The sequence below is a fragment of the Phoxinus phoxinus genome (assembly GCF_949152265.1).
Source record: "Phoxinus phoxinus genome assembly, chromosome: 2".
NCBI lineage: Eukaryota > Metazoa > Chordata > Actinopteri > Cypriniformes > Leuciscidae > Phoxinus > Phoxinus phoxinus.
The window spans coordinates 22,716,787-22,741,096 of NC_136877.1; the positions used below are offsets into that span (position 1 = coordinate 22,716,787).

At 41.0% G+C, this 24,310-nt stretch overlaps 1 protein-coding gene across 4 annotated transcripts; it reads right to left on the reverse strand.

Annotated features, from left to right (window-relative positions):
• On the reverse strand, positions 1–23,955 carry trpm5 (transient receptor potential cation channel, subfamily M, member 5). Of its 4 annotated transcripts, none has more exons than XM_079597689.1 (28): positions 23,857–23,955; positions 23,261–23,301; positions 23,069–23,165; positions 21,564–21,631; positions 21,334–21,484; positions 21,041–21,221; positions 20,792–20,958; positions 19,806–19,983; positions 19,652–19,716; positions 19,343–19,528; positions 19,166–19,262; positions 18,937–19,055; positions 18,508–18,846; positions 18,287–18,430; positions 17,834–17,957; positions 16,594–16,739; positions 16,401–16,513; positions 16,205–16,303; positions 15,863–16,124; positions 7,113–7,231; positions 6,900–7,032; positions 6,644–6,818; positions 2,830–2,998; positions 2,183–2,361; positions 1,839–1,971; positions 981–1,053; positions 562–652; positions 1–396 (listed from the first exon to the last, which is right to left on the reverse strand). In XM_079597689.1, the coding sequence occupies exons 3-28, from the start codon at positions 23,093–23,095 to the stop codon at positions 284–286; spliced, it is 3,651 nt and encodes a 1,216-aa protein (XP_079453815.1). In that variant the 5' UTR covers positions 23,096–23,165; positions 23,261–23,301; positions 23,857–23,955; the 3' UTR covers positions 1–283. The 4 variants fall into 4 exon arrangements, with proteins under 4 accessions (XP_079453815.1, XP_079453814.1, XP_079453817.1 ...); XM_079597690.1 differs by having other exon boundaries at positions 163–442; positions 23,857–23,942; XM_079597688.1 differs by lacking the exon at positions 23,857–23,955 and having other exon boundaries at positions 23,261–23,658.
• Positions 23,956–24,310: the final 355 nt, after the last annotated feature.

The window sequence follows — 24,310 nt, forward strand, 5'->3', positions numbered from 1 at the left end:
AAAGCCTTTAAATTAAATAATTTATTGTTTTTAAGGCAAAAAAAAAACATTTTGATGGAGGACATGTTTTGTCCCTAATTTCAAGAATCAGTGAGTTCTGTATAGCTACAAAAGAGGTGTAGGTTTAATGTACAAGGAAATCACGGTAAAATCAAAATATTAATCTGCACAGATTTTGTCTTTAATTTTGTTGCATGGTGTCTCAATTACAATGACATACTATAACAACTGATATCCTATTACTAGTTAAATAAATTAAAAAAAGCATAATAACATAGCCAGATCACTGATCAATGTAAGGCAGTTTCTTTTCGGCACCATATGCTGAAAATCCTGATGGCTGCTGTCTTTTGGCTTCCTGTGGTTGTGGGTTTCTGGAGCTGATGGCAATGGACCCTGTGAAACACACAGGTAGCGTAGTGTTACCTTGAGAGGACAATGACTGTGAGACAATAGAAAGAAGACACTCAGACAGAGTAAGAGAGAGAACAAATAAGATACAAAGATAAGGAACAAATCACAATATGAGGAAGGGCAACATAATAGTAAAGGAAGCCTCACGTGGGGCTATAGGCACGTCTCTGTCACACTTCAGAGTACTTTTGTGGAAACACTCCGCAATCCAAGACAACACCTCTCCACAATACCTCACCTACAGATAAAGTTACATGTTCAGTAAAGTCATTTGGCAGCATGAACTTAAATGAGAAATCTCAACAGTTATTAAAGTTGACATGAAACGGAAGTTGCAAAAGTCTTTTCTTCCCTATTGTGATGTATATCAGAGTGAAACAGCTTCTCGAAAAAGAAAATATCCATTGGGATCGTCCAGTGAATCATTGGATCTTTGTGGTAAAGATTACGAGGGCACATTAATTTTTTTTTATAATAATAAAAACTGCAGTATTCCATAAAAAAATAAGATTTGTCAATTTTGATTTCATGGTGACTTTAAGTCAGCAGTTACTCCTTCACTTCACCTCAGTCTCAACTGTTGCCATTCGCCTTTCTTGATCCTTGAAACCCCCGACCAACCTCAGCAAACTCTGTACCCTATAAAATGATACATGCAAAAAGTAGATTATAATAGTTATTCATACACTCATTCAGCATTGACTTGCATGTAGCAGAAATCTCAATTTAAGACAATGTTTTGATACATGATACATTTCCATATTGATTATAAAATACAGTCCATCACGATATTTTTAAGGACACAAAACTCTGGACTTTTGATATCAAAGTCTACTAAAGGAGGTAGAGACTTTTTGCATTTGGATTTGCAACTATAGCCTTCCTGGCGATGTTCTGTTTAAATCTAGATCATATACGTACATCTCTTTAGCCTAATGCTTCTCATAAACTTGAAATTTAAATAGTGCCAAATACATATGATTATACTTTGCCTAAAATCCTATGAACTGCAGCTATGCTAATTCCTCTCCTTTTGCTTCCCTGTTTTTACCTCAGGTTTCTACCACAAATTGTGCCAGCTCCAGATTGGAGCCGACAATTACGTCAGATTATGGCAACTTTGGATCGACACGCAAAACTTTCAAATATTATACTATATACTACCCTAGCATCACAATTATTACATTTTATTAGCTTAACTAAACATATGAAGTTAACCAACCACATAACATGCTATATTATAGCTCTATATTACTGCTATATGAACATTACTTTGATACACTTATATCTGGCTGGTAACAGAATACTTCCTAAATTGTAACAATGAAGCAAGAATTCTCTGCTTTGAAACAAAAAGTATTGTGGAAAGTGCTATACAAATCCAAATCCATCTCATATGTGTATAGCGTTTAAACGTGACTCACTTTGAGGAAGTGTATCTGAGTCTCTCTCCACTGCTCTCCCTATGCTCTCGTTCCAGTTTAGCCAGGTAGTTCTCCTTCTGCACCGTCTCCCATGTCATCAGCTTCTGGTCCAGGCCAGCTGGTAGTTCCCTCTCTGACCACATCAAGAATAGAGGAACAAAAATTTGAACACAGATTCTTTAAATTATCTTTGCTTTTCCCGTTCCACTGCTTTAATTGTTCCATTTTGTCCTGTGCTCTTATTTTAGACTGGAGTTTGATTGACTTCATCAGAAGTATTATGAATTATCTAAATAATCTGTGCAGGAAGTAGGCCTACACAGTCAGTGTGACGACTTGCTTACCCAGCAGATCCTGCTTGTTTTCTGTCGTTTTGACGAGGCTGAGGAGAACTTGAGAGATGTGGCTGATGATGATGAAGGGTGGGGCTAGTGCCGGGCGGCTGTGGTATTCAACAATCAGGTTATAGCGCTGAAACTTCCAGAAGATGTCCGCATTCTCCTGCACCACCTGGAAGGTGTAGCTGCGGAGAGGTGACATGTTTGGTTGCATTTCAAATAGCATTTTGTGACATTGCTTATGAGAAGAATTGTACAAGCACGCACACACTTTTACTGGAAAAGTGGGTTACACTTTATTATGATGGTCCCCTTCTGAGATTCTATTGATTATACGTAATTGTTCACCTACATGTCAATTAACTCTCAGTAGAGTATTAGTAGACTGTTGGGTTAGGGTTAGGTGTTAGGGTTTGGGTTGCAAAGTTACTTATAAAAGTAAAAAGTGTTAGCAGATATTAAGCAGGCAGTCTACTTATACTCTAATGAGAGTTAGTTGACATGTACAGTAGGTGCAAAGTTATTTAAAGTTATCAAAATGTGTATAGTGGAACATTGAAATGTTTTTTTTAAATTTAAAATTGTATTTTACTTTTTCACAGTGAAGAATCTCCAAATAGAATCTCCCAGTTTTGTATTAGCAGAACTCTGACCTGAACATGGCAATAAGAAGGTTGAGCAGCAACACATTTGTGACCAGCAAATAGATGACGAGCAGCAGAATGACCAGCCAGTTGGCGTATAAGTTTGGACAGGGTGGCAGAGTCCCTAAGATGATCTCCTGCACATCAGTAGTGCAGTTATCGTTTGACATCTTTGCCGCTGTGAAGATACATGGAGAAATATAGTCAAAAATAAACTGCAATAGCTCCACCTAAAGGTCAAGTCTAATAACTACAAATAGATGAAAGAACAAATGTTGACAGAACATTAAGTATTAAACACTATAAAATTGATATCTAGTCAATTTGGTTACTGGTATTTACTTCAAACCAGTGTTTTTATTGTTAAAGGGATAGTTCACATCATCATATTTACTCACAAGTTGTTCCAAACCTGTATGAATTTAATTCTTCTTCTGACCACAAACAAATATATTTTGAAGAATATGAGTAACCAAACAGTTGATGGACCCCGTTGACTTCCATAGTATGGAGAACTATATATATATATATATATATATATATATAAAATATCAAAATATCTTCTTTTGGGTTCAGCAGAAGAAAGAAACTCATACAGGTTTGGAATAACTTGAGGGTGAGTAAATTACATAATTTTCATTTTTGGGTGAGCTATCCCTTAAACTAAAACTATTAAATATATTTAAAAAATAATTATATTATTAAAAATTATATATAAATATTAACTGAAAAAACTCAAACTTAAGATTTGAAATATTGGGTAACGCTTTAGATTACAGCCCGGAAAGTACTGCGTAATTACAATGAAATTACAGTGTAACTTTCGGTAATTACAGTGTACCTATAAAGTACTTATGTGTAAGTATAGGGGAACAATATGTAAAGTCTTGGGAATAAAGGGGTAACAACCAGGAAAATACTGCGTAATTAAAACTAAATTACAGTGTAACTTTCGGTAATTACAGTGTACCTATAAAGTACGTACGTGTAAGTATATAGGGGAACAATGTAAAGTTTTGGAATAAAGGGGTAACAACCAGGAAAAAAAAAAAATATTTAGGCAAATTATTAAGTATTTTAGAACTACGGGGTACTTATACTATAATACAATCTTACTTTTGGGAGCAATTTAGCGAGTAGGCTACATACACTGCACCTTTTTGTAATGTATACAAATACATAAAGGCTTTTTTCAAATTACGGGGTAGCCTATATATCAGTGCATTTATAAAGTAGGCAAATTTGTTTTTATTGCAAAGGTGCACTGATTAAGTTGTTTCAAGGCAAGTAAAACTATTGCAATTTTTTTTTTTTTTTAAATGCTGGGGAAATATACTCTTGTTTCATGTAGTTACAGGGTAAGTATGACATAGCGGGCCGTAAATTAAAGTGGTGCTTCTTACCCTCTTGTTTCTTGTAGTTACAGGGTAAGTATGACATTGCGGGCCGTAAATTAAAGTGGTGCTTCTTACCCTCTTGTTAGTTACAGGGTAAGTATGACATTGCGGGCCGTAAATTAAAGTGGTGCTTCTTACCCTCTTGTTTCATGTAGTTACAGGGTAAGTACAATAAAAACACATGTAAACACACAATCTGATATCACTTGGAAAACTTTATTTGAAAAACAACTTATTTTAAAACGGATTTACAACACTTTCTCTTGCTTGGTTTCCTCCTCCTCTTGTTCCTCTTCTTCTTTCTTTCCACTGATAAATCTTAAGAAGGAATCCCATGTCTCTTGCTATTCTGTATTATGTGTTAAAAGAAAATACAGTACAGAAATGTCCTCACCATTTACTCATCTTTTACCCTCATGTCATCCGAGATGTATGAATTTCCTTCTTCAGATTAACACAAATTTTTTTTTTAGAAAAATATATAATCTCTGTGAATGCATAATGCAAGCCCATGTGTTCCTAAAAGTTGACATCAAACAGCACATACAGCAATAACTAAAGTAATCCATACGACCCCAATGGATGAATCAATGTCTTCTGAAGTGAGACGATAAGTGTTTGTAAGAAAAATACCAAATATTTAAACATTTTAAAGACTATCGCTTCCGTTCCGACCAACTGTCACTTGCGCGTGCATGAGAGGGTTGAGTTCACGCTTGACACGCGTGACGTAAGCGCGCCGAGAAACCGAATGTCGATTTTTTTATTTTTTTTATTTTTTATTAATGCTCACAACAAAATACAAACAATAACACATAATAATAATGAAAAACAAACAATACAGAAGAACAGAGACGGCAGTTTTCGCGCGAGTTTCACATCTAACTCCCGCGAGAACGTAATGAACGCGTGAAGCTTCACCAAACACGAAGCCAAGCCGACTCTCATGACATGCACTCGCTGGACGCTGGTGACAGTTGGTCGGTAGCGAAAAGATGAGTAAATTACGAGAACATTTCTGGGTGTACTGTATTTTCTTTTAATACATAATACAGAATAGCAAAAGACTCATTCTTAAGATTAGGCTAATCAGTGGAATGATAGAAAAAGAAGAAGAGGAACAAGAGGAGGAGGAGGAAGTAGGAAGCCATGCAAAAACGTATACTTTCTGTCAGGACTTTAGTATTTAAAATGAAAAGTTGATTTTAAAAAAGGAATAAAGAATAATAAGTGTAATATGTTGTAAATCTTTTTTGAAATAAGTTGTTTTTCAAATAAAGTTTTCCAAGTGATATCAGATTGTGTGTTTACATGTGTTTTTATTGTACTTACCCTGTAACTACATGAAACAAGAGGGTAAGAAGCACCACTTTAATTTACGGCCCGCAATGTCATACTTACCCTGTAACTACAAGAAACAAGAGGGTAAGAAGCACCACTTTAATTTACGGCCCGCAATGTCATACTTACCCTGTAACTACAAGAAACAAGAGGGTAAGAAGCACCACTTTAATTTACGGCCCGCTATGTCATACTTACCCTGTAACTACATGAAACAAGAGTATATTTCCCCAGCATTTAAAAAAAAAAAAAAGTTGCAATAGTTTTACTTGCCTTGAAACAACTTAATCAGTGCACCTTTGCAATAAAAACAAATTTGCCTACTTTATAAATGCACTGATATATAGGCTACCCGTAATTTGAAAAAAGCCTTTATGTATTTGTATACATTACAAAAAGGTGCAGTGTATGTAGCCTAATCGCTAAATTGCTCCCAAAAGTAAGATTGTATTATAGTATAAGTACCCCGTAGTTCTAAAATACTTAATAATTTGCCTAAATTTTTTTTTTTTTTTCCTGGTTGTTACCCCTTTATTCCAAAACTTTACATTGTTCCCCTATATACTTACACGTACGTACTTTATAGGTACACTGTAATTACCGAAAGTTACACTGTAATTTAGTTTTAATTACGCAGTATTTTCCTGGTTGTTACCCCTTTATTCCCAAGACTTTACATATTGTTCCCCTATACTTACACATAAGTACTTTATAGGTACACTGTAATTACCGAAAGTTACACTGTAATTTCATTGTAATTACGCAGTACTTTCCGGGCTGTAATCTAAAGCGTTACCAAATATTGCACTTGCAAGTAACTGCAATAAGTCAAAAAGTTGAAGTACTACAATTACTAAAACTTATAGGAAATATTATTTTTTTTAAATAACAAAAATGTCAAAATCACATAAACAATTACTACAATTTAAACTGAAATGAAAACTGAAAATATACAAATAAAAGCCCATTAAAAATATTGATAAATACTATAATAGTATATAAATAATACTAAAATAACACTGCTTACAAAAACAATGAGCAACAATGTGCTCAAAGCAAGAACATATAAAGAATATATAGTGTACCATCTATTTCCTCTAGAGGAATCTGTCCAAATATATGTAGATACGGGCGGTACAGTGCCCTGCGGAAGACCCAATCGATGCGCGGGTCGTTGGGGTGCAGAAGTGCCTGTGTCGTCACTCCATACGCTATCAGCCATACGGTCAGGAAGAACAGGAAGAAAAACACGTCCTTGATCTGTAAAATCATTTAAAAAAACGCATGGGGTTAAATAGATGTTTGTTCTGTCTATAGTTGTTCATTTTAAATCATTTGTACCATTCTCTCCACAATGATGATTTTGGGCCCAAGTTGCTTATGAATAGCAAAAATGTGAATGAGTCTTAAGGTGAAAACCATGAAGTCCAAAGCAAGAACAGTTCGTCCAGCATCATAGGTGCTTGAGGCCATCCTTAAGACAAAAATAATTCAAATGAAGCACAATGCTACTCTTAATGCTGCTCACAAAACAGCACTATTTGATCAAAATACCTGCATGACAATCCCACCACGAAGAGACAGATGGCCACCATGTCACATTTGTTCCAGTTATCCTCCACATATAGCTTCATCTTCTTCAGAATACTCATGTCCTCATCCGTGAAGAAACTCTGTGCATCAGAGAGTGTCAAATATCATACATTGAATGGCAGCTTTGCACAATATTGTACTCTGTTGTTCTCAAAAAAAAAAAAAAAAAGGTTGTGGACTTTAGGAGGTCCAACTAATTTCTCCCCTTAAAATCCTCCTTTAAGACCAATATAACACCAAGAAAAGGTCTCAGCAAATAATTTACTGATTGAAATGCTCAGTGTTTAGTCCTGATGAACCAGTTCTACACCTCTGTCATTGAATCTGTCCTCTCCTCATCCATATTTAGTATCATCACACATGAAGAAGCCACACCTTTGTTGATTGGCTGTCATATACATTTCCTCCAGGACTCAGACAATGAGTAAGAGTCTGGAAAATGGGTAAGTGAGATTACCAATGAGTGTTTACATCCTGGTCACCACATCTTTTCGAATCTCTACCCTCAAATGATCATTTCAGATCCATCAAAACAAGAACAAAAACAGTATAATCCCCTGAGCCGCAACTCTTATAAAGAACTTCCCAGAATCAGATATTCTCCTTAACCCTTCTCCCGTTTTTGTTGGCACTGTTTGTTCAGCTGCTTGGGCACACTGACCACTTTACTGGCAAACTGCATTTGGACCTGTTATTTCAGATGAACCCATACACTCCACCCTGTATGTGTTCATTGTTAGTATTGTAGTGTGTATTGTATATATTGTGTGCATTTTCCTGCACTGTATTGTAATATATTGTAAATGTCATATTGCATTGTACTGTTTTGATTAATGTATTTGTGATAAATACATTTCTATATGATGATTTAAAATACATATTATTAACAAGCATGTTGTCTGTAATCGAAACATGCCAATGGCTAATTTATACTGGACAATGAATTGTATTATTATTAAAAATCTACATTTAAAGCAGAGAAATTACAGTTCTGCACCTTGTTCGCTACTTCAATTCAAATCAATTTTGAATTTATAAGTCATTCCTTATTCCAATCTTAAAGGTGCTGTGCAAAAGGCTCAAGTGATGTGAGTCTGGACAGAGTATGTACTGCGAGTGTTCGCTCAGACCACGCCCCCTTTCCGACATGTTGCGACATGCCCTAGCTTGCAGAGAACGGCTGTCAGTTTAGTTTCAGTTTCATCGGTTTATTAGTTAAGCTTCAGATTGTGTTCGTGTGCGTCAGTGATCACAAGTAAGTTACAATTATATCATATAGATAAGGTAATATTAGCGATATTATTATGGTTGAGTTTACAGTCAGTGATAGCCTTTATCTCTGTTGTATGTGTAGCTTGTATGGCATTCTTATTGTGGTTCGCTTTTCATGACATGTTTAGCACTGTTTATTTAAGTGAATAAGGAGAGTTATTAGCCTCAATTGTGTGTATGTTAGTTAACATATATGTTTATTTCCTTTCTTTTAGAACCACACTTACACTGTAAAGTTCATGATAAATAGTGCCTGTGCATCTGTATTTCAAAGCATTTATAAAAACCTTCAACGAATATTCCTGCCTTCCGTGTCCTGACTAGACACCCCATATTGGTGACTAATTTTCATAACCAGTAGAGCCCCATTACAATTTATGGTCCTTCGAGCCGGATTAGAGTCAATGATATGGCAACCAGTAAAGAAGGAATCAGCCTCCCTGTTTCACCTGTGCGCCCCAAACGCTCAGTGCAACGCCCAAGATATCTGGATGATTTTCTAGTTGAATATACAGATCAGCATAGCTTAGCGCAGATGCACAGGCACAAAGAGGAGAGGGAGCTACTCAGCCCTGCTAGAAGCATATCAACAATGCAGAATGCAAATGAAGCCATTGTTCATCAGGCTTTGGAGACAGCACGGCAACAGAGTGAAACGGCTAAGAAACAAACAGAGCTTTTGGAGCTTTTCCTACAGCACCATTCCCCTCAGACCTCAGCTCAGTGTTCAAGGAGGTCATCACGGCATCAGACCCCAGTACGCCAAATCTACCCAGACAGAGGAGGTGAACCACAGCCTTCCCCAGCCCTTGCTCCTCACCACCACAGAACTGAGGATCACCCAAGTGTAGCTGCAGAACTAACCCATCAGCTAGAACAAATGACACTTCCTCCGTCTCTCAGCCGAGTCACTCAACTCCATCCGCACACACTCGATCCACGCTATGATGTTCAGGCTATCAAGCAGGATATTGAACATGATCCGCCAGCTCACCTTCAGACCAGCTATCCCAAAGGGTCACCCCAGGGCCCACAGCAGTCAGTAGGCTTGTTCAGAAATGCCTCATCACATAGCATGCTCTCGTCCTACCCCATATCAAGTAATTGTAAGCCCAACGCAGCCGCACCCGGCAGCCAACACGGGAAAGGTAGGGAGCCTCATTTGGAAAATCCACATCTGGTGCCACCTGAGCCTCATATCTATCTCCCACATGTGGCTCCTCCCAGATCGCTACATGGAAATCCAGCTCTCGATCAGATGATGCCTTTACCTGTGCACCAGTCAATACATCAGCCTCCTTATGTACCCCAACCCTTCTACCAAGGAAACCCAGCCATGTTGGCCCAATATCCCTCCACCGGGTATCAGTATGCACCCCCCAATATAGAAGGACCAACATTTCCTGACTTCACCAAGGAGGATAGGGCTCAATATGTGGAACTACGCCTTTCCCTTAGCACACTCCTGCATCCTTCTCAGTCTGAACATTACAAGTATGCCATCTTGCTGAAGCATGTCAAGGTTCCACATGCACATCGCCTCGTGCTGGCTCATGCAGAGTCTAATATGCCCTACTCTGAAGCTCTGAAAGCACTGGATGAACGCTATGGACGTCCATATCAGTTTGTGCTGAAGGAGATAGAGGACATGGAACACCTACCCCCCATCCGAGATGATAGGGCTCTCGACGAGTTCTCCATCAGAGTGCAGTCGCTTGTCGGGATGCTGAAAGCTCTCCGAGGTGAAGGCCATGAGGAACTCCACTGCGGCTCCAATGTGAAGCGTCTTCTAAGCAGGCTCCCCAAGCACCAGCAAGAGCGATTTCGTCGTCAACAGTATAGGAAGGACCCTGATAAATTGAAGCTAACGCTCACTGATTTTTCAGAGTGGCTGAAGGGAGAAGTCAGATGCTTGGACATTGAGCCCTCACTTCATGCTCACAGTGAGAAGGACAAGAGAGAATTCAAGCAGCAGAAGTCCAAGGTCAAGATCACTACTGTTATGCATGGGACAGGTAGTTCCAGTAACCATCCAGTCAACATGCCCTCCCAAGCAGCTCCTTCTGTCCGAACCCAAGGGAAGGGTAAGATATACTGCCCTTACTGCGAGGCAGAACACTACCTCAGCCAATGTGAGAGTTTCGCTAAGCTTACCAAAGCAGAGATGGTGGATTGGATTAAAGTCAAGAGAAGGTGCTGGAGATGCGGACGACCTCATCTAGCCTCTGCCTGTGACCTCAAGAAGCCGTGTCGCTTTTGTAAGTCAAAACACCTTTCCGTTCTTCACGAGGTCAACCAGAAGGAGTGAGAACGAGCCCACCATCACATCGACAGCAGAGACTCACTACCTGGATCAGCCAAATAGATATAGCCAGGTACTGTTAAAGATTGTCAGAGTCAATTTGCAATACCAGGATAAAGTGATTGACACGTATGCAGTGCTGGATGATGGCTCTGAGAGAACCATCTTGCTTTCATCTGCAGCACGCCGCCTGGGAGTACAGGGTCAAGCAGAAGACCTCACACTCCGTACTATCCGCCAAGACATCAAGATACTGTCAGGCTCACGTGTGTCCTTTACGATCACTCCAGCTTCCCAACCAACGAAGAGGTTCTCCATTCAAGGCGCATTCACAGGTGAACACCTAGGCCTCTCTCAGTACAGCTACCCAGTTACCCAGCTCCAAAAAAGATATCGACACCTACGAAGTCTGGCAATCCCACCCATCGATGGAGCTCAGCCAACCCTCCTGATTGGATCGGATAATGCTGATCTGATCGTTCCGATTGAACCAGTGCATCTGGGTCCCCCTGGTGGTCCTGCAGCAGTCAAGACTAAGCTCGGTTGGACACTCCAGGGTCCAGCAAAATACCTACAGCAACAGCTTCCAACCACACAGTGCTTGTTCACCACAGTTTCCTCCCCTTCTGTTGAGCTGTTCAGTCAAGTTGAACGGTTGTGGCAGTTAGATACACTGCCTTTCAAAAGTGAGAGGTTAGTGACCAGATCCAGACAGGACAAGTACTCAGTGGACTTATTAGAGGCCGAGACCACCCGTGTAGAAGTAAACGGAGTGCATCGGTACGCTACACCCCTTCTACGAGTCCCAAATATGCCCAAGCTGCAAGTTTCAAAGGAAGTAGTGATGAAGAACCTGCGAAACACAGAGAAGAGGTTAGTACAAGACCCACTGCGTGCATCTACCTACCAGGAGGAGATCAAGAAACTGGAGATTGCTGGGTACGCCACCAAGATTGACTCCTGCGAGGTGGACTCATCAGAGGAGTCGTGGTTTCTGCCCCACCACATGGTCAGACACAATGGCAAGGAACGGATTGTTTTCAACTGCAGCTTCCAGCTTGGCAGACAAAGTCTGAATAACTACCTCCTTCCTGGTCCAGCCTTAGGACCCTCACTCCTTGGAGTCCTCCTGCGCTTCAGAGAGCATCGAGTCGCAGTAAGTGGAGACATTAAAGGGATGTTTCACCAGGTCCGCCTGCTGGACAGAGACAAGCCCTTGCTGAGGTTCCTTTGGAGAGATCTAAAAACGGACGAACAACCATCAGTATACCAGTGGGAGGTCCTGCCGTTCGGGACGACGTGCAGTCCCTGCTGCGCGATCTTTGCTCTTCAGAAACACGTCAATGAGTCAAGTCAACCAGGGGAAAATGTCCGCCACAGTGTAGAACAGTGTTTCTATGTCGATAACTGCCTGCAGAGTCTACCCACCGTAGTAGAAGCCAGAAACCTTGTGACGAAGCTTAGAACTCTTCTAGCTGCAGGTGGCTTCGAAATTCGCCAGTGGGCCAGTAACCAGCCAGAGGTGATTCGCAACCTGCCCAAGGAGGCCAAGTCTGACAGCAGCGAAAGATGGGTTTCTCAGACGCACGGTGAAGCTCAAGAGATGACGCTAGGCCTTAGTTGGCACTTCATAGAAGACACACTTCATTACAGGCATCGCCAGGTTGCCCCAAGCCAGACGACCATGCGAAATATCTATAAGATACTAGCAAGCCAGTATGATCCCCTAGGTCATATCCTGCCCTTCACAACAAGGGCCAAAGTTTTGGTCCAGAGACTGTGGGCCAAAGACCGCGACTGGGACGACCCAAACTTACCGGTCGACCTCCTGCAAGCCTGGACTACATGGGAAGAAGAGCTCCCTCAGCTCCCAACAGTCAGTCTCTCCCGGAGTTACTTTCCACTGGACGTGGATGTAAGTGCCATCACCCTCGAGCTTCACGTCTTTTGTGATGCATCAGAGTCCGCCTATGGGTCAGTTGCTTACCTACGTGGTGAGGATCCTCATGGCCATGTCCATGTAGCCTTTGTGCTGGCACGCTCAAGAGTGACACCGAAGAAACAACAGTCAATGCCACGCCTTGAGCTCTGTGCCGCCCTTACCGGAGCTCAGCTTGCCCAGATGATCCAGAGAGAGCTCACCCTTCAGTTGACGGACACAGTGCTATGGTCTGACTCCACTACAGTACTTACCTGGATACAGTCAGAGTCCTGCAGATACAAGGTGTTTGTAGGGACTCGTGTCTCTGAGATTCAGGAGCTGACGGATCACCGGTCATGGAGGTATGTGGACACACAGAATAACCCCGCAGATGCTATCACCAGAGGGATGACACTATCCAACCTAGCCAAGCCAAACCAATTCAGCCAAGGTCCTGCCTTCCTTCGGCTACCGCGTGAGAGTTGGCCAGCCACAACTTCTTTCGTGGAGGTCCCAGATGAGACAGAGATGAAGAGGTCTGCGTTCTGTGGCATTATGTCAGTCATTACTGCTCCAGAGATCCCAGCCGCTGAAGACCATTCGACCTTTGAAGATCTCCTTGAGGCAACGAGTAGGTCACTGCATGGGGCGGCCTCTCAGTCAAGCGCCCTCAGTGCAGATGACTACGCAGAAGCAGAACTCCGAATCCTTCAGAGAGCGCAATATGATAGCTTTCCAGACGAAGTCAAGTGCGTAAGAACAGGGAAAGCACTTCCATCCAGCAGTCGGCTCTTGTCACTTGCTCCAGAGTACGACGTCTCTAGGGGCCTTATCCGAGTAGGCGGTAGGTTGCGCCGTTCTACTAGTCTGGAAGAAGATGTCGTACACCCAATTGTGCTAGAACCTAAGCACCCTATTACCAAACTCATCATACGACAGTATGACAACAAGTTACTCCATTCTGGATCGGAGAGGGTCTTTGCAGAACTCCGACGCAAGTTTTGGATCCTCCAAGGCCGCGAAGCTGTGCGTCGTCATCAGAGATCCTGCCCGGAGTGCCAGAAATGGAGAGCAAAGCCTGCTATTCCTAAAATGGCAGATCTGCCCCCTTGTCGTCTCCGCCTCCTGAAGCCTCCATTTTATTCAACAGGAGTAGATTGCTTTGGCCCATTCCAGGTCAAGCGAGGTCGGAGTACGGAAAAGAGATGGGGAATAGTTTTTAAGTGTATGACCACCAGGTGCATTCACCTAGATGTGCTGCCCAACATGGATACCGACTCATTCCTTATGTCACTCAGAAGGTTCGTGGCTAGACGGGGAACTCCCTTCGAGCTTCTCTCTGACTGTGGGACTAACTTCCGCGGAGGAGAACACGAGCTCAAAGCAAGTTTCGAGGCCATGTGCAAAGAGCTGCAGACCAAGTTGGCTAAGCACCAGATCCGTTTCCAGTTCAACCCACCAAATGCACCTCACTTTGGTGGAGCCTGGGAGCGGGAAGTCAGATCCATTAAGGGTGCACTCTATGTTACTCTGGGAGCTCAGACAGTGACCGAAGAAGTCTTGCAGACAGTTCTGATTGAGGTAGAGGGAATCCTCAACTCCAAGCCACTGGGCTATGTGTCGACAGATGTAGCCGATGTGGATCCCGTAACCCCCAACTACCTCCTCATGGGGCGGCCTGACTCTTCGCTTCCTCAAGTGGTGTACCCTGAGTCTGAGATTCTCAGTCGGAGAAGATGGCGGCACAGTCAGGTGTTAGCTGACCAGTTTTGGACCCATTTCATCGGAACTATTTACCTTTCTTGCAGTCAAGGCAGAAATGGCTAAAGGACACAGAGAACCTCACTGTCGGTACAGTGGTGATGGTAATTGACCAAAGGTTACCTCGCGCATTGTGGCCCGTGGGACGAGTCACAAAGACCATTAAGAGTGTCGATGGTAAAGTGAGGACTGTTGAGGTGCAGGTGGACAAGAGGACCTACACCAGACCAGTGGCCAAGCTCATTGAGCTGCCGGCCATCCCGGATAATGCCTCGACAACAGCTCCTGTGGATAGTTGAGCCTTTCCAGGAGATAATTCACACCGTGAATTATGGGGCGGCTGTGCAAAAGGCTCAAGTGATGTGAGTCTGGACAGAGTATGTACTGCGAGTGTTCGCTCAGACCACGCCCCCTTTCCGACATGTTGCGACATGCCCTAGCTTGCAGAGAACGGCTGTCAGTTTAGTTTCAGTTTCATCGGTTTATTAGTTAAGCTTCAGATTGTGTTCGTGTGCGTCAGTGATCACAAGTAAGTTACAATTATATCATATAGATAAGGTAATATTAGCGATATTATTATGGTTGAGTTTACAGTCAGTGATAGCCTTTATCTCTGTTGTATGTGTAGCTTGTATGGCATTCTTATTGTGGTTCGCTTTTCATGACATGTTTAGCACTGTTTATTTAAGTGAATAAGGAGAGTTATTAGCCTCAATTGTGTGTATGTTAGTTAACATATATGTTTATTTCCTTTCTTTTAGAACCACACTTACACTGTAAAGTTCATGATAAATAGTGCCTGTGCATCTGTATTTCAAAGCATTTATAAAAACCTTCAACGAATATTCCTGCCTTCCGTGTCCTGACTAGACACCCCATATTGGTGACTAATTTTCATAACCAGTAGAGCCCCATTACAGGTGCACAAGAGTAAAAATGTGAAAATCTGCTAAACCTTGTGCTGTTCTATTACTATTATATTATTTATCAATATTTTAAATGAGCTTTTATATTTCATCTGGATTTTGATTCATTTTGTTATTTAGTAGTAGTTTTAGAATTTTCTGTTATGTCATTTATATATATATATATTTGGATTTACTTAAAACAAAACTTTATTTCAGTTTTAGTTTAACTAGTTTTAGTTCATAAACTTATTTTATTTCAGTTAGTTGCCAAGGTAAATTTTCTTAATTTAGTTTATGTTTTTCATCAAATATTTATATTTTATTTTAGCTTTATTTTAAATGAATGAAAATAATTTGAATCGTTCTGAGGAATCATCATATTAGAATTATGTTTCTGGTCATTTTGGATAAATCAACCTCTTCTATAAGCTGTATCAAAAGAAAACCATACAAGACTGCGTAACCATACACACAAGCACAATATAAAAACAACCACACACACACACACACACACGTTAAATTATAGACCAAAGACATTTAGTCGTACTTGTCGGATTTCTTCCAACACCAGGGTAAAGACCCAGAAGTAGAGGATGATCTCAGCTGCAGATGGGCCGTTCGGTGGTGGGGGCCGGAAGTCCAGGAGGAGCACGTAACTGAACAGAATGAGGAAAGCAAAGTACATGATGACATTCCCCATGAACACAGTGACCGGAGCACTCCAGAAACGATTCCACCGTCGAAGCACAACATGAATGAAGGTTGCACTGCATGTCTGGACTGCAGGGTCACCGCCACCTTCAGCGACACTGAGGAAAAAAAGTTATTTAAAAGGATACTTAAGCTTTACTGTAGTTTGTATCTATTCCAGTATGAAATAGAGACTTACACTGGGTCCTCGTCTGAGAGCAACAAGGCTCGCTCTGTTTCCAAACTGTCCAGCTCGTCAAACGGCTCCCCGTCACCTTTGCTCACTTGTTCCGTTGCACTGTGACACATTCACACATTATACGCTCATAATGCTCAATGAATCAAAAATATGTTTAAATGCCATACATGGAATTAATAACAGCAAATATCCCCACTTGAACTTGACGAGACTGGTCCAAATGAGGGGAGGGATGAAGAACGTGAGCACAAGTCTGGAGATGGCAGTGTCTGTCCTCATGGCTCCCCACCAGACTTTGGTCAGCAGGGCCTGTGCAAGACAATCCACGTAAAGTTAATCATAGGGATAAGGCTGGCATGAAAATGCAAGAATTAGGCATAAGCTGTTACCTGGACACCATCATGAGCAAAAAAGCATTTGGCATCTGCCACAGTGGCGAGATTCAGGACGGTTGCTTTGCTCCAACAGCGTGTTTTTCTCACCAGGAGGGAATAGGCTCTGTCTTCACTGTTTGAATAACACTCACTGAAAAGATCTGTCAGAATAGTGCAGGTATCAGAACTGAGCGTTCTGGTAGTTACAATTAATATAGGCTCTTCACAAAGCTTAAAGAAATAGTTTATCCAGAAAAGAACATTTTTGTGTAATTTACTCAACCTAACGCTGTTCTTAAAGCTACACTGTGTCATTTTTTAAGTTGATTCTTAGCAAAAAACACTTTGTTCTTTCAAAATGACATGTGCTCATTAATGTATAATTACTTCTACCAACTAATCAAGTATTCTCGTAAGCGTAGAATCTGCCATTTATAATACATACGGGTGAGCTACTCGAATAGCGGAAGCCATGTTGCGCCTCCATCTTGAAAATACATTAGCCAAAGAGGGACATACCTGGAAATTCAAGCTTCGCCTTTCGCGTTTTTACACTCAGTGGCACCGTGACGAATGTGAGGGGGAGATTACTCGCGACTGCCGGCAGATTTGAAATAATACGGCCACCGTGGGAGTTAAAACGCCCTCGGAATGGGAGGGGCTAGAAAGTAATATTCAGTTGGTAGTCATATACGATACCGCTAGATGGGAGTAATTCCTACACAGTGTAGCTTTAATGTGCAAATAAACCTGCTGAAAAATCCAGCATAAACCAGCATGAATTCCATGTTGGTCCAGGCTGGTTTATGCTGGTCTAACTAGGGGACCAGAATAGTTATGCTGTTCTCTAGCACAACTGAGCTGGTGAAGCTTGTCTCAGCATGTACAAAACACTTATGTTGGTGACCAAGCAATACAGGAATTTTCAGCAGGGAAAGTTCACCCAAAAATGAAAATTTTGTTATTATTTACTTTATTCACCCATATGCCATTCCAAACTATGCCTTTCTTTCTTCTGCCAAACATAAAAGAAGGTATTATGAAGAATGTTGGAGGACCATTGTATAGACAGTTCTCAAAATATTTTCTTTTTATGTTCTGCAGAAGAAAATAAGCCATGCAGGTTTGGAATGACATGAAGGTGAGTAAATGATGACAGAATGGTCATTATTGGGTGAACTTACCCTTGAAATGTTTGACTGTTTGGGTTCTCCACTTGCAGTGAGTCTGTGGTTGGTAGTTGTGTGATTCTCACCCATAGCAAACTGCTCATACTTGGCATTCTTCATACTGCGAGCAGACTCTGCTTCAGTAGCCAGATGGGCCATTTCCTTCATGATCTTGCAGCCCACCAGAGCAGCTGCCACGGCCTCCGGGCCCTAAAACACACAAATGCCTATTAAAGACGAATGTAAAATAATACATTTAATAAGTACTGTACATAAAGTAGAAATGAGCAGAATTATTAACTGCAAGAATGCAAAGACAAGCAGTGAATTCATTCAGTGTTGATTCTCAGCTTAACAGGACTTTTTCCATGCAAATTGCTCTTCGTTAATTGACCCTTGTAAAGTTACAAGGTTATAGCTTCTGATAAGGTCTAAAGAACAAATTGTGAACATGCAAATTCAATTCAATTCACATTTATTCACAAATGGACTTAGTTCATGGAAATGAGCTTATCGCTCATATCAGTTTATTGACCCACCATGGCCCAGAAGTAGTTGGCCATTTCCTGCCTATTCTGCAGAATAGCCCAAATGAAGAGGTCTCTCCAAGGGTGCTCACAACGTCGGTCCATGTCTGGGAGGTTTTTCTGGCTGTGGAAAAGACGGCCTTTCCCCATCCTGTCCTGCAGCAGATACACATCATATAGCAGAATGGTAGCATGGTGTGTTATGTGTAAGTGCATGTTAAAGGCCCACTCACTGCTGGAAGTTTTTGGTAGAAACCCTTACAGGTGTCATCAAGAAAGTCTTTAAGGACTTTGGAGACCTCGTGGAAGGTGAAACGAGGCCTGCGGTCACCCGGTTCAGTGTAGGGGTGTCCTGACACCCGTTTGTTGGCCAAATGAGCCTGTTTCACTTGAAGCTTTTTCAGGAGCAGAGTGTGAATGAGGTTTTTCTCGGACACAGAGCAGTAGAGCTCCTGAAGACGGCCATAAGTTAGGAACTCGTTTATGTTCACACCGTTATCAACAAACAGACGCACAAAGTCAGGTTTGTCATTTATCATTGCCTCCATCATCACCTCCTCCAGGTCCTGCGCCTAAAAGAGAATAAAGAGATATTGTGTATAAGAATCCAAAACAAATATTGATCATTTAAAACGCACAAAACAATATTGTTTTATTCTTACACTCCATGCCACATCTCCACTGAAGATCTCACTCTTAGCAATGTCCACCCTGTTCCAGGCCACAGCCAGTTTCAACTCATCCAGGAAGTCCTGCGCTTCCTGACTCTGACTCTTACACGCTGAGCCCAGACAAAGACAAGAACAATTACAGACTCACCAACATCAATATACAGAAATATAATTGCTCTTAGTTGTTTGCTTTAGTTAGTATAATATAATGATTCCTCACCCTTAACCAGGGCTTTGAGAATTACTGTGTCCAGTTCGGAGTCCTGTTCTGGGTCATGCACTGTCAGCAGGTGACCGTAGTCCAATATTCTCTGGATCTAATAGACAAAATCTGAGACTTTACACTATATATAAACGAAAACAAAAAACCTATCATAAAACAAAAGTTTTCCATTACCAGTTTGACCCAGGAAGTGATTTCAGTGCTGTGTAGGCCCTTAGAGAAGGTGTTTGTCAACAGCTCTTGGACCATATCAGCATCCCAGCATCCTTTGTCCATCAGGGTCACTAAAATATCAGCGACTCCTCCTGAGCCAGCTAAAATCAGCCAGGGTATTGAATTCTGAATATTCTTGTACATTTTCTGTAAGACGGGAATAAAAGTGGATATTACCAACCTGGGAGAACAACATGCCACAATAAAACGCTTATAATATACTGTATAAATTCATTAGATATGTTTTATTAATAAAATGTTAAGAGTGACCTGTAATATCCTTGGCTCTCCATGGACCAGAAGACACAAAACTGGGATTTCTATACTGCCAGTGCCTGTTAGAACAATAAATTCAATTGAATCTCAGAGCACGAGAAGATACAAATTGAAGAGACGGTTGAAAACAAACTGAGTCTTAACTCACCCCCATATCCTGTGCGCTGCAGAGAGATGTGTTTGAGCATCCTGACTCTCATCTCACCCGTGGCTCCAGGTCTCTGAGGGTCCTCGTCCACCAGGATCAAATGGGAATGATTGCAGTCCAGGGAATACACTGCACCGTGGGGAAGATCCTCATACGGGTACTTTGCTGGATGATCAGGCTAAACGAAAATAAAAATGTAGAAAAATTAAACAATGTTGTCTTATAAAAAGTCATGTAAAAAGTAAACATTAAAATCATTAATGAAGTTATAGAGTTGGAGTTGTAGGCCAACACGGAAGTTAGCAAGCATCACCCTGGTTCCCTCAACAAAAAGCCAATAGGAATTGTATGCAGAAAATAAGCCCTGTGACCAACAAGGTTTATGATTTTTCCACATTTTGTTCATCAAGATAATTCTCACAACTTTTGTGAATTTTGAAGGCTACACATAATTAAAAAGCTAAAGTTAAGCAATAAACACTAGAGTGACTTCAACGCGACAATCCTTTTAATCTTTATTTAAAATCTACAAGTTGGAAAGTTCGAGTGAAAATGGTAGTAGTAGTTGGGATCTAATGGTTAGAGAGTCAGATTGGTAACCCGAAGGTTGCTGGTTTGATTCTCAATACAAGCATGAAACAACACAGAACCCCCCAATCGCTCCCGGGGCACCACAGTAAAAATGGCTGCCCAATGCTCTGGGTGCGTGTGTTTACGGTTTGCAGTTTGTGTTTGTTCACTACTCACTAAAACTCATATAAAAAACATATTGACTTCGGGACAATGGAACCAAGTGCAAAAAATGCTAACTGATTTTCATGTTTTATAGGACTCATTTCTGGAGCTCTCTATTGCATAATAAAATGTCCACATGCCTTTTTCATGCAACTAAATCATATGAGATAAACGAAAACATCAAAACGTTGGGGTAATTCAGGTTGATTGGGCCAATGAACCTGCATTCACCCCTCTTGAGAAGTCCCCACCTTTGCAGACAGCAGCAGCTCTCTGTTCTGAATCATGTTCCAGGGAGCAATTCCAATGGCCACCACTCGCACCTTAGAGGAAGTGCTCGCTAGAGAGTGGTCTCTTACGGCCTGACCCAGGTTCTTGGTGATGCCAAAACGCAAACCACTGGTGAGGATCCACGCCCCTATGTAGGTCAAGGGTCAGAGATCTGTGACAATCGAAAAGAGATTATGATTTTTGTTTTTAATGAACAATCAATAATCCACCTGTGCTTTGTGCCGCCTTCACGAGGCCTTTCCTAAGTGTGTCCCTCAGCCAGGGCTTCAGCTGAGCCACTTCATCACCTCCCATTAGTGCCACCACCAGATGAGGAGGGGCCAGACCCCACTGCTTAGTCAAAATCTGATAGATTTCGGCAGGATCTGTGGAGCTGTTCACCCTGACAAACTGGACTGACAAATGAAGTCTGTGAATAATGCGCACAAGCTTAAACCCATCAAGAACAGTGATGATTTTGAGTAAAAACAAAATGGTTTTGTAAAAGTCTGTCCTTATATACCTTGCCCTTGGTCCGACTGACCCCGACAAAATCAATATCTCCCAAACGTCCGGCCGTCCAGTGGGTGTTATCGGATCTCTCATTGCTCTTCTCTCCAACACGAACAACGGCCTCTGTAAGTGGGTTGTAACACCGACATCCCACTGGAGAACTGCAAATAGGGGCAGAAAAGGTCAAGCATTTTGAACTGTTAAGTATTTATTGGTGATAAGTCGTGCCACCAGTCTCACCTGTGTTCTTTGGACTCACTCAACAGTTCCCCACAATGCAGACACCTTCTGCCCTGCCGTAACACCCCCTAGAGACAGAATTAAAATGCATCTGTATTACAGACCATTCAGGTGCAGCCACAGGAGCGCTGCTCTGCTCAGTGAGGAACTTTATGTAAAGCAGAAGCAATTTTCATTTTCTTTCTTTACACAAATGCAAACTTTCCCTCCCTCCTGGTAAAGGCCGAGCAACACATGAATTGGGAAACTGACCTGATTTTTTACCAACCTGAGGTTAAGTAAGAGTCAGCCAGAAAGAGGTGAAAGACAAAACAGAAAAGAAAGACTTTACTGGAGAGACTGTATGAAGTTTGAATATGGAAATATGCATAAACATAATAAAACACCCTTAATTGTTTACTGATAGCAGGCACAATTTATCATCCACAGAAGATCTCAATGCACTTGTCCTCTTGGACTTATTTGCATCCTGGTCAACAGTGATTCGAGGTCAGTTCTCCTCATGTGGTTGAAGAGGCACAGACCGAAAGAGTCATAGTAAAAGCAGTCAGGAACTGAAATGCAATGCTATAAAAACATTTCAGGAGGTTAACAGCGTGTGATTGATGTAATCAGATCTGATTAATGTCTCTTTTTAAACAATTAGTTTTTATCCAAATGCCACGAGGGTTCAGGTATAACTGCCACCTTGCCTGCGTAATGCCAGCCCTTTTTATTGTGAAACCTCCAATGTCCTAATGGTTGCCCATTCATTTCATTGTTTTCAAACAAGAGACATTTAAACACGCAATTACTCAGTCAGCCAGCAGTCGTTGAAAAGTAGTTTTAACTTTATATAAAAAGATTATGTTAAATTGATTCTTGGAGGATGTGGCCAGGTGTTGATTTAATGATTTTTGAATAGGCTACCAATGACTTGTATGCAAACATGATTGATGTGTGTGGTTGTGCGTGGTTGTGTGTGGAGAGCTGCCCATGATTTGACTAGGGAAAGGAATGGAGTGTATGAGAGATGAAAAAACCATACGAAACACAGCACACACACACAATTATTTGCATTAAAGGTTACACAAAGAAATGACATTATATCCATCGGGAAACAAATCTCCTATACAATGACACTTTGTCAATTAATGATGTTATCATTATTTAACGTTTTCTACTAAATTGTCGCTTTATCTTTTAGATCTATAAGAAAATTTATTTTCTTCAGAGTCCAATTCTTGTAGGCTACTTGAAAAAAGTCAATTCATTAAATTTACAAAATTAAACCAAATTAAACAATTACCTTGACATTTTAGAAACATGGCTGTGGAGGTATAATAATTTGACATGCTAAACTTAACAATCAAAATGATTGCCTTAGATAAAATATTTGCTATTTATTTGATTGCATCTTTATTTTACTATAAAAGTATTTTTGAGAAACTGTTTAGCAATTTATAAACTCCACAGAAATAACCTGCAATCTGACGCCAGGTTTTGCGCTGAAAGAATTCACTTACCAGAGGAGTATCCTGATGCCCCAGCATGATATCTGGATGTCGGTTTTGCGCTTGGATCCTCTGAGCTTATAGTAGGCCACTACCGGCTTGGGCAGCTCTAGAGTGCCACCAGGAAGTGTATCAGGAGGTTTATTCGGACAAAACCACTCCCTAACCAACCGCTGCTACATCATGCTCAGCTCAACCACTTACCTGCCTTCCTCCGATCTCCACAGACTCCACCATAAACATTCCTACAGGAAAATATCTTCAAAATCAGTCATTTCCATACTATTATTTTTTTTCTTCCTATATTTACTCATTTGCTTTGGACTTTTGACATTTTTAGGCTAGCAGTTTTACAATGCACTGGCTGGCTAAAATTAAACGTGGTGATTAACACAATGTTGTTGTTTTGTTTTAAAATAATACTTTTCAGAATTTAGAAAAAAGCCATGTTTTTAAGAATAAAACGGTAGATGGCATGAATGATAGGCTAGACTATGAACGAATACCCCTCTGTACAAATCCTCAGAATAAAGTCTAAATGGGAATACATTTTGAAAGTTTTGTGTAGGCCTAATTGTGCTATAGAAGTAGACATTTCTGGCTCAGTATGAGGGGGGGGAAAACTATTTAGAGAAAGCGGCATTTAGGCTAATTGAAATCTACAGGTGCAAATGGATAAAGTGCACTTTGCCTAAAATGTCTATTTTTGGATGTTTTCTTTCTAGTCTGAAAGAAGTCCTGTTATGAAGGTGAAATAACAAAAAAATCCCTTGAACCAAAAAATGGCTTTGCCTGTTTACATTGCTTATGAAAATGTATTTTGTCACCAACTGAAGGTCCAGTGTCTCTGACGTTATGGCTCCAGTTTTAGAACAGTTGCTCGAATCAACCACTGGGTGTCAGCAACTCCAAGGAAAATTGAGCACGAAGATCAAGAAGAATCTTGAGGTCGTCCTTCAAATCGGTTCTACAACAGGCCGTGTTGTCTCATGAAGCATATCAAGAAGCTGGTCTGAAATCAGTTTCCTTTATATCGCCATACAAAATAGCCATCTGACTAGCCTACTTGCAGCATATAACTGCATTTAAAAACGCGATGTTATACATAAGGTTTTTTCAAATTAAGAATGTATCTGGAAAATCATATCATAATGTGGAACGAGATACTTTACATATTAGGCTAAAGTCACAGATGTGGAAGTGGAATAAATAAGTGTAAGTAAATAGACCTAACGTTACAGCAAATATGCAATG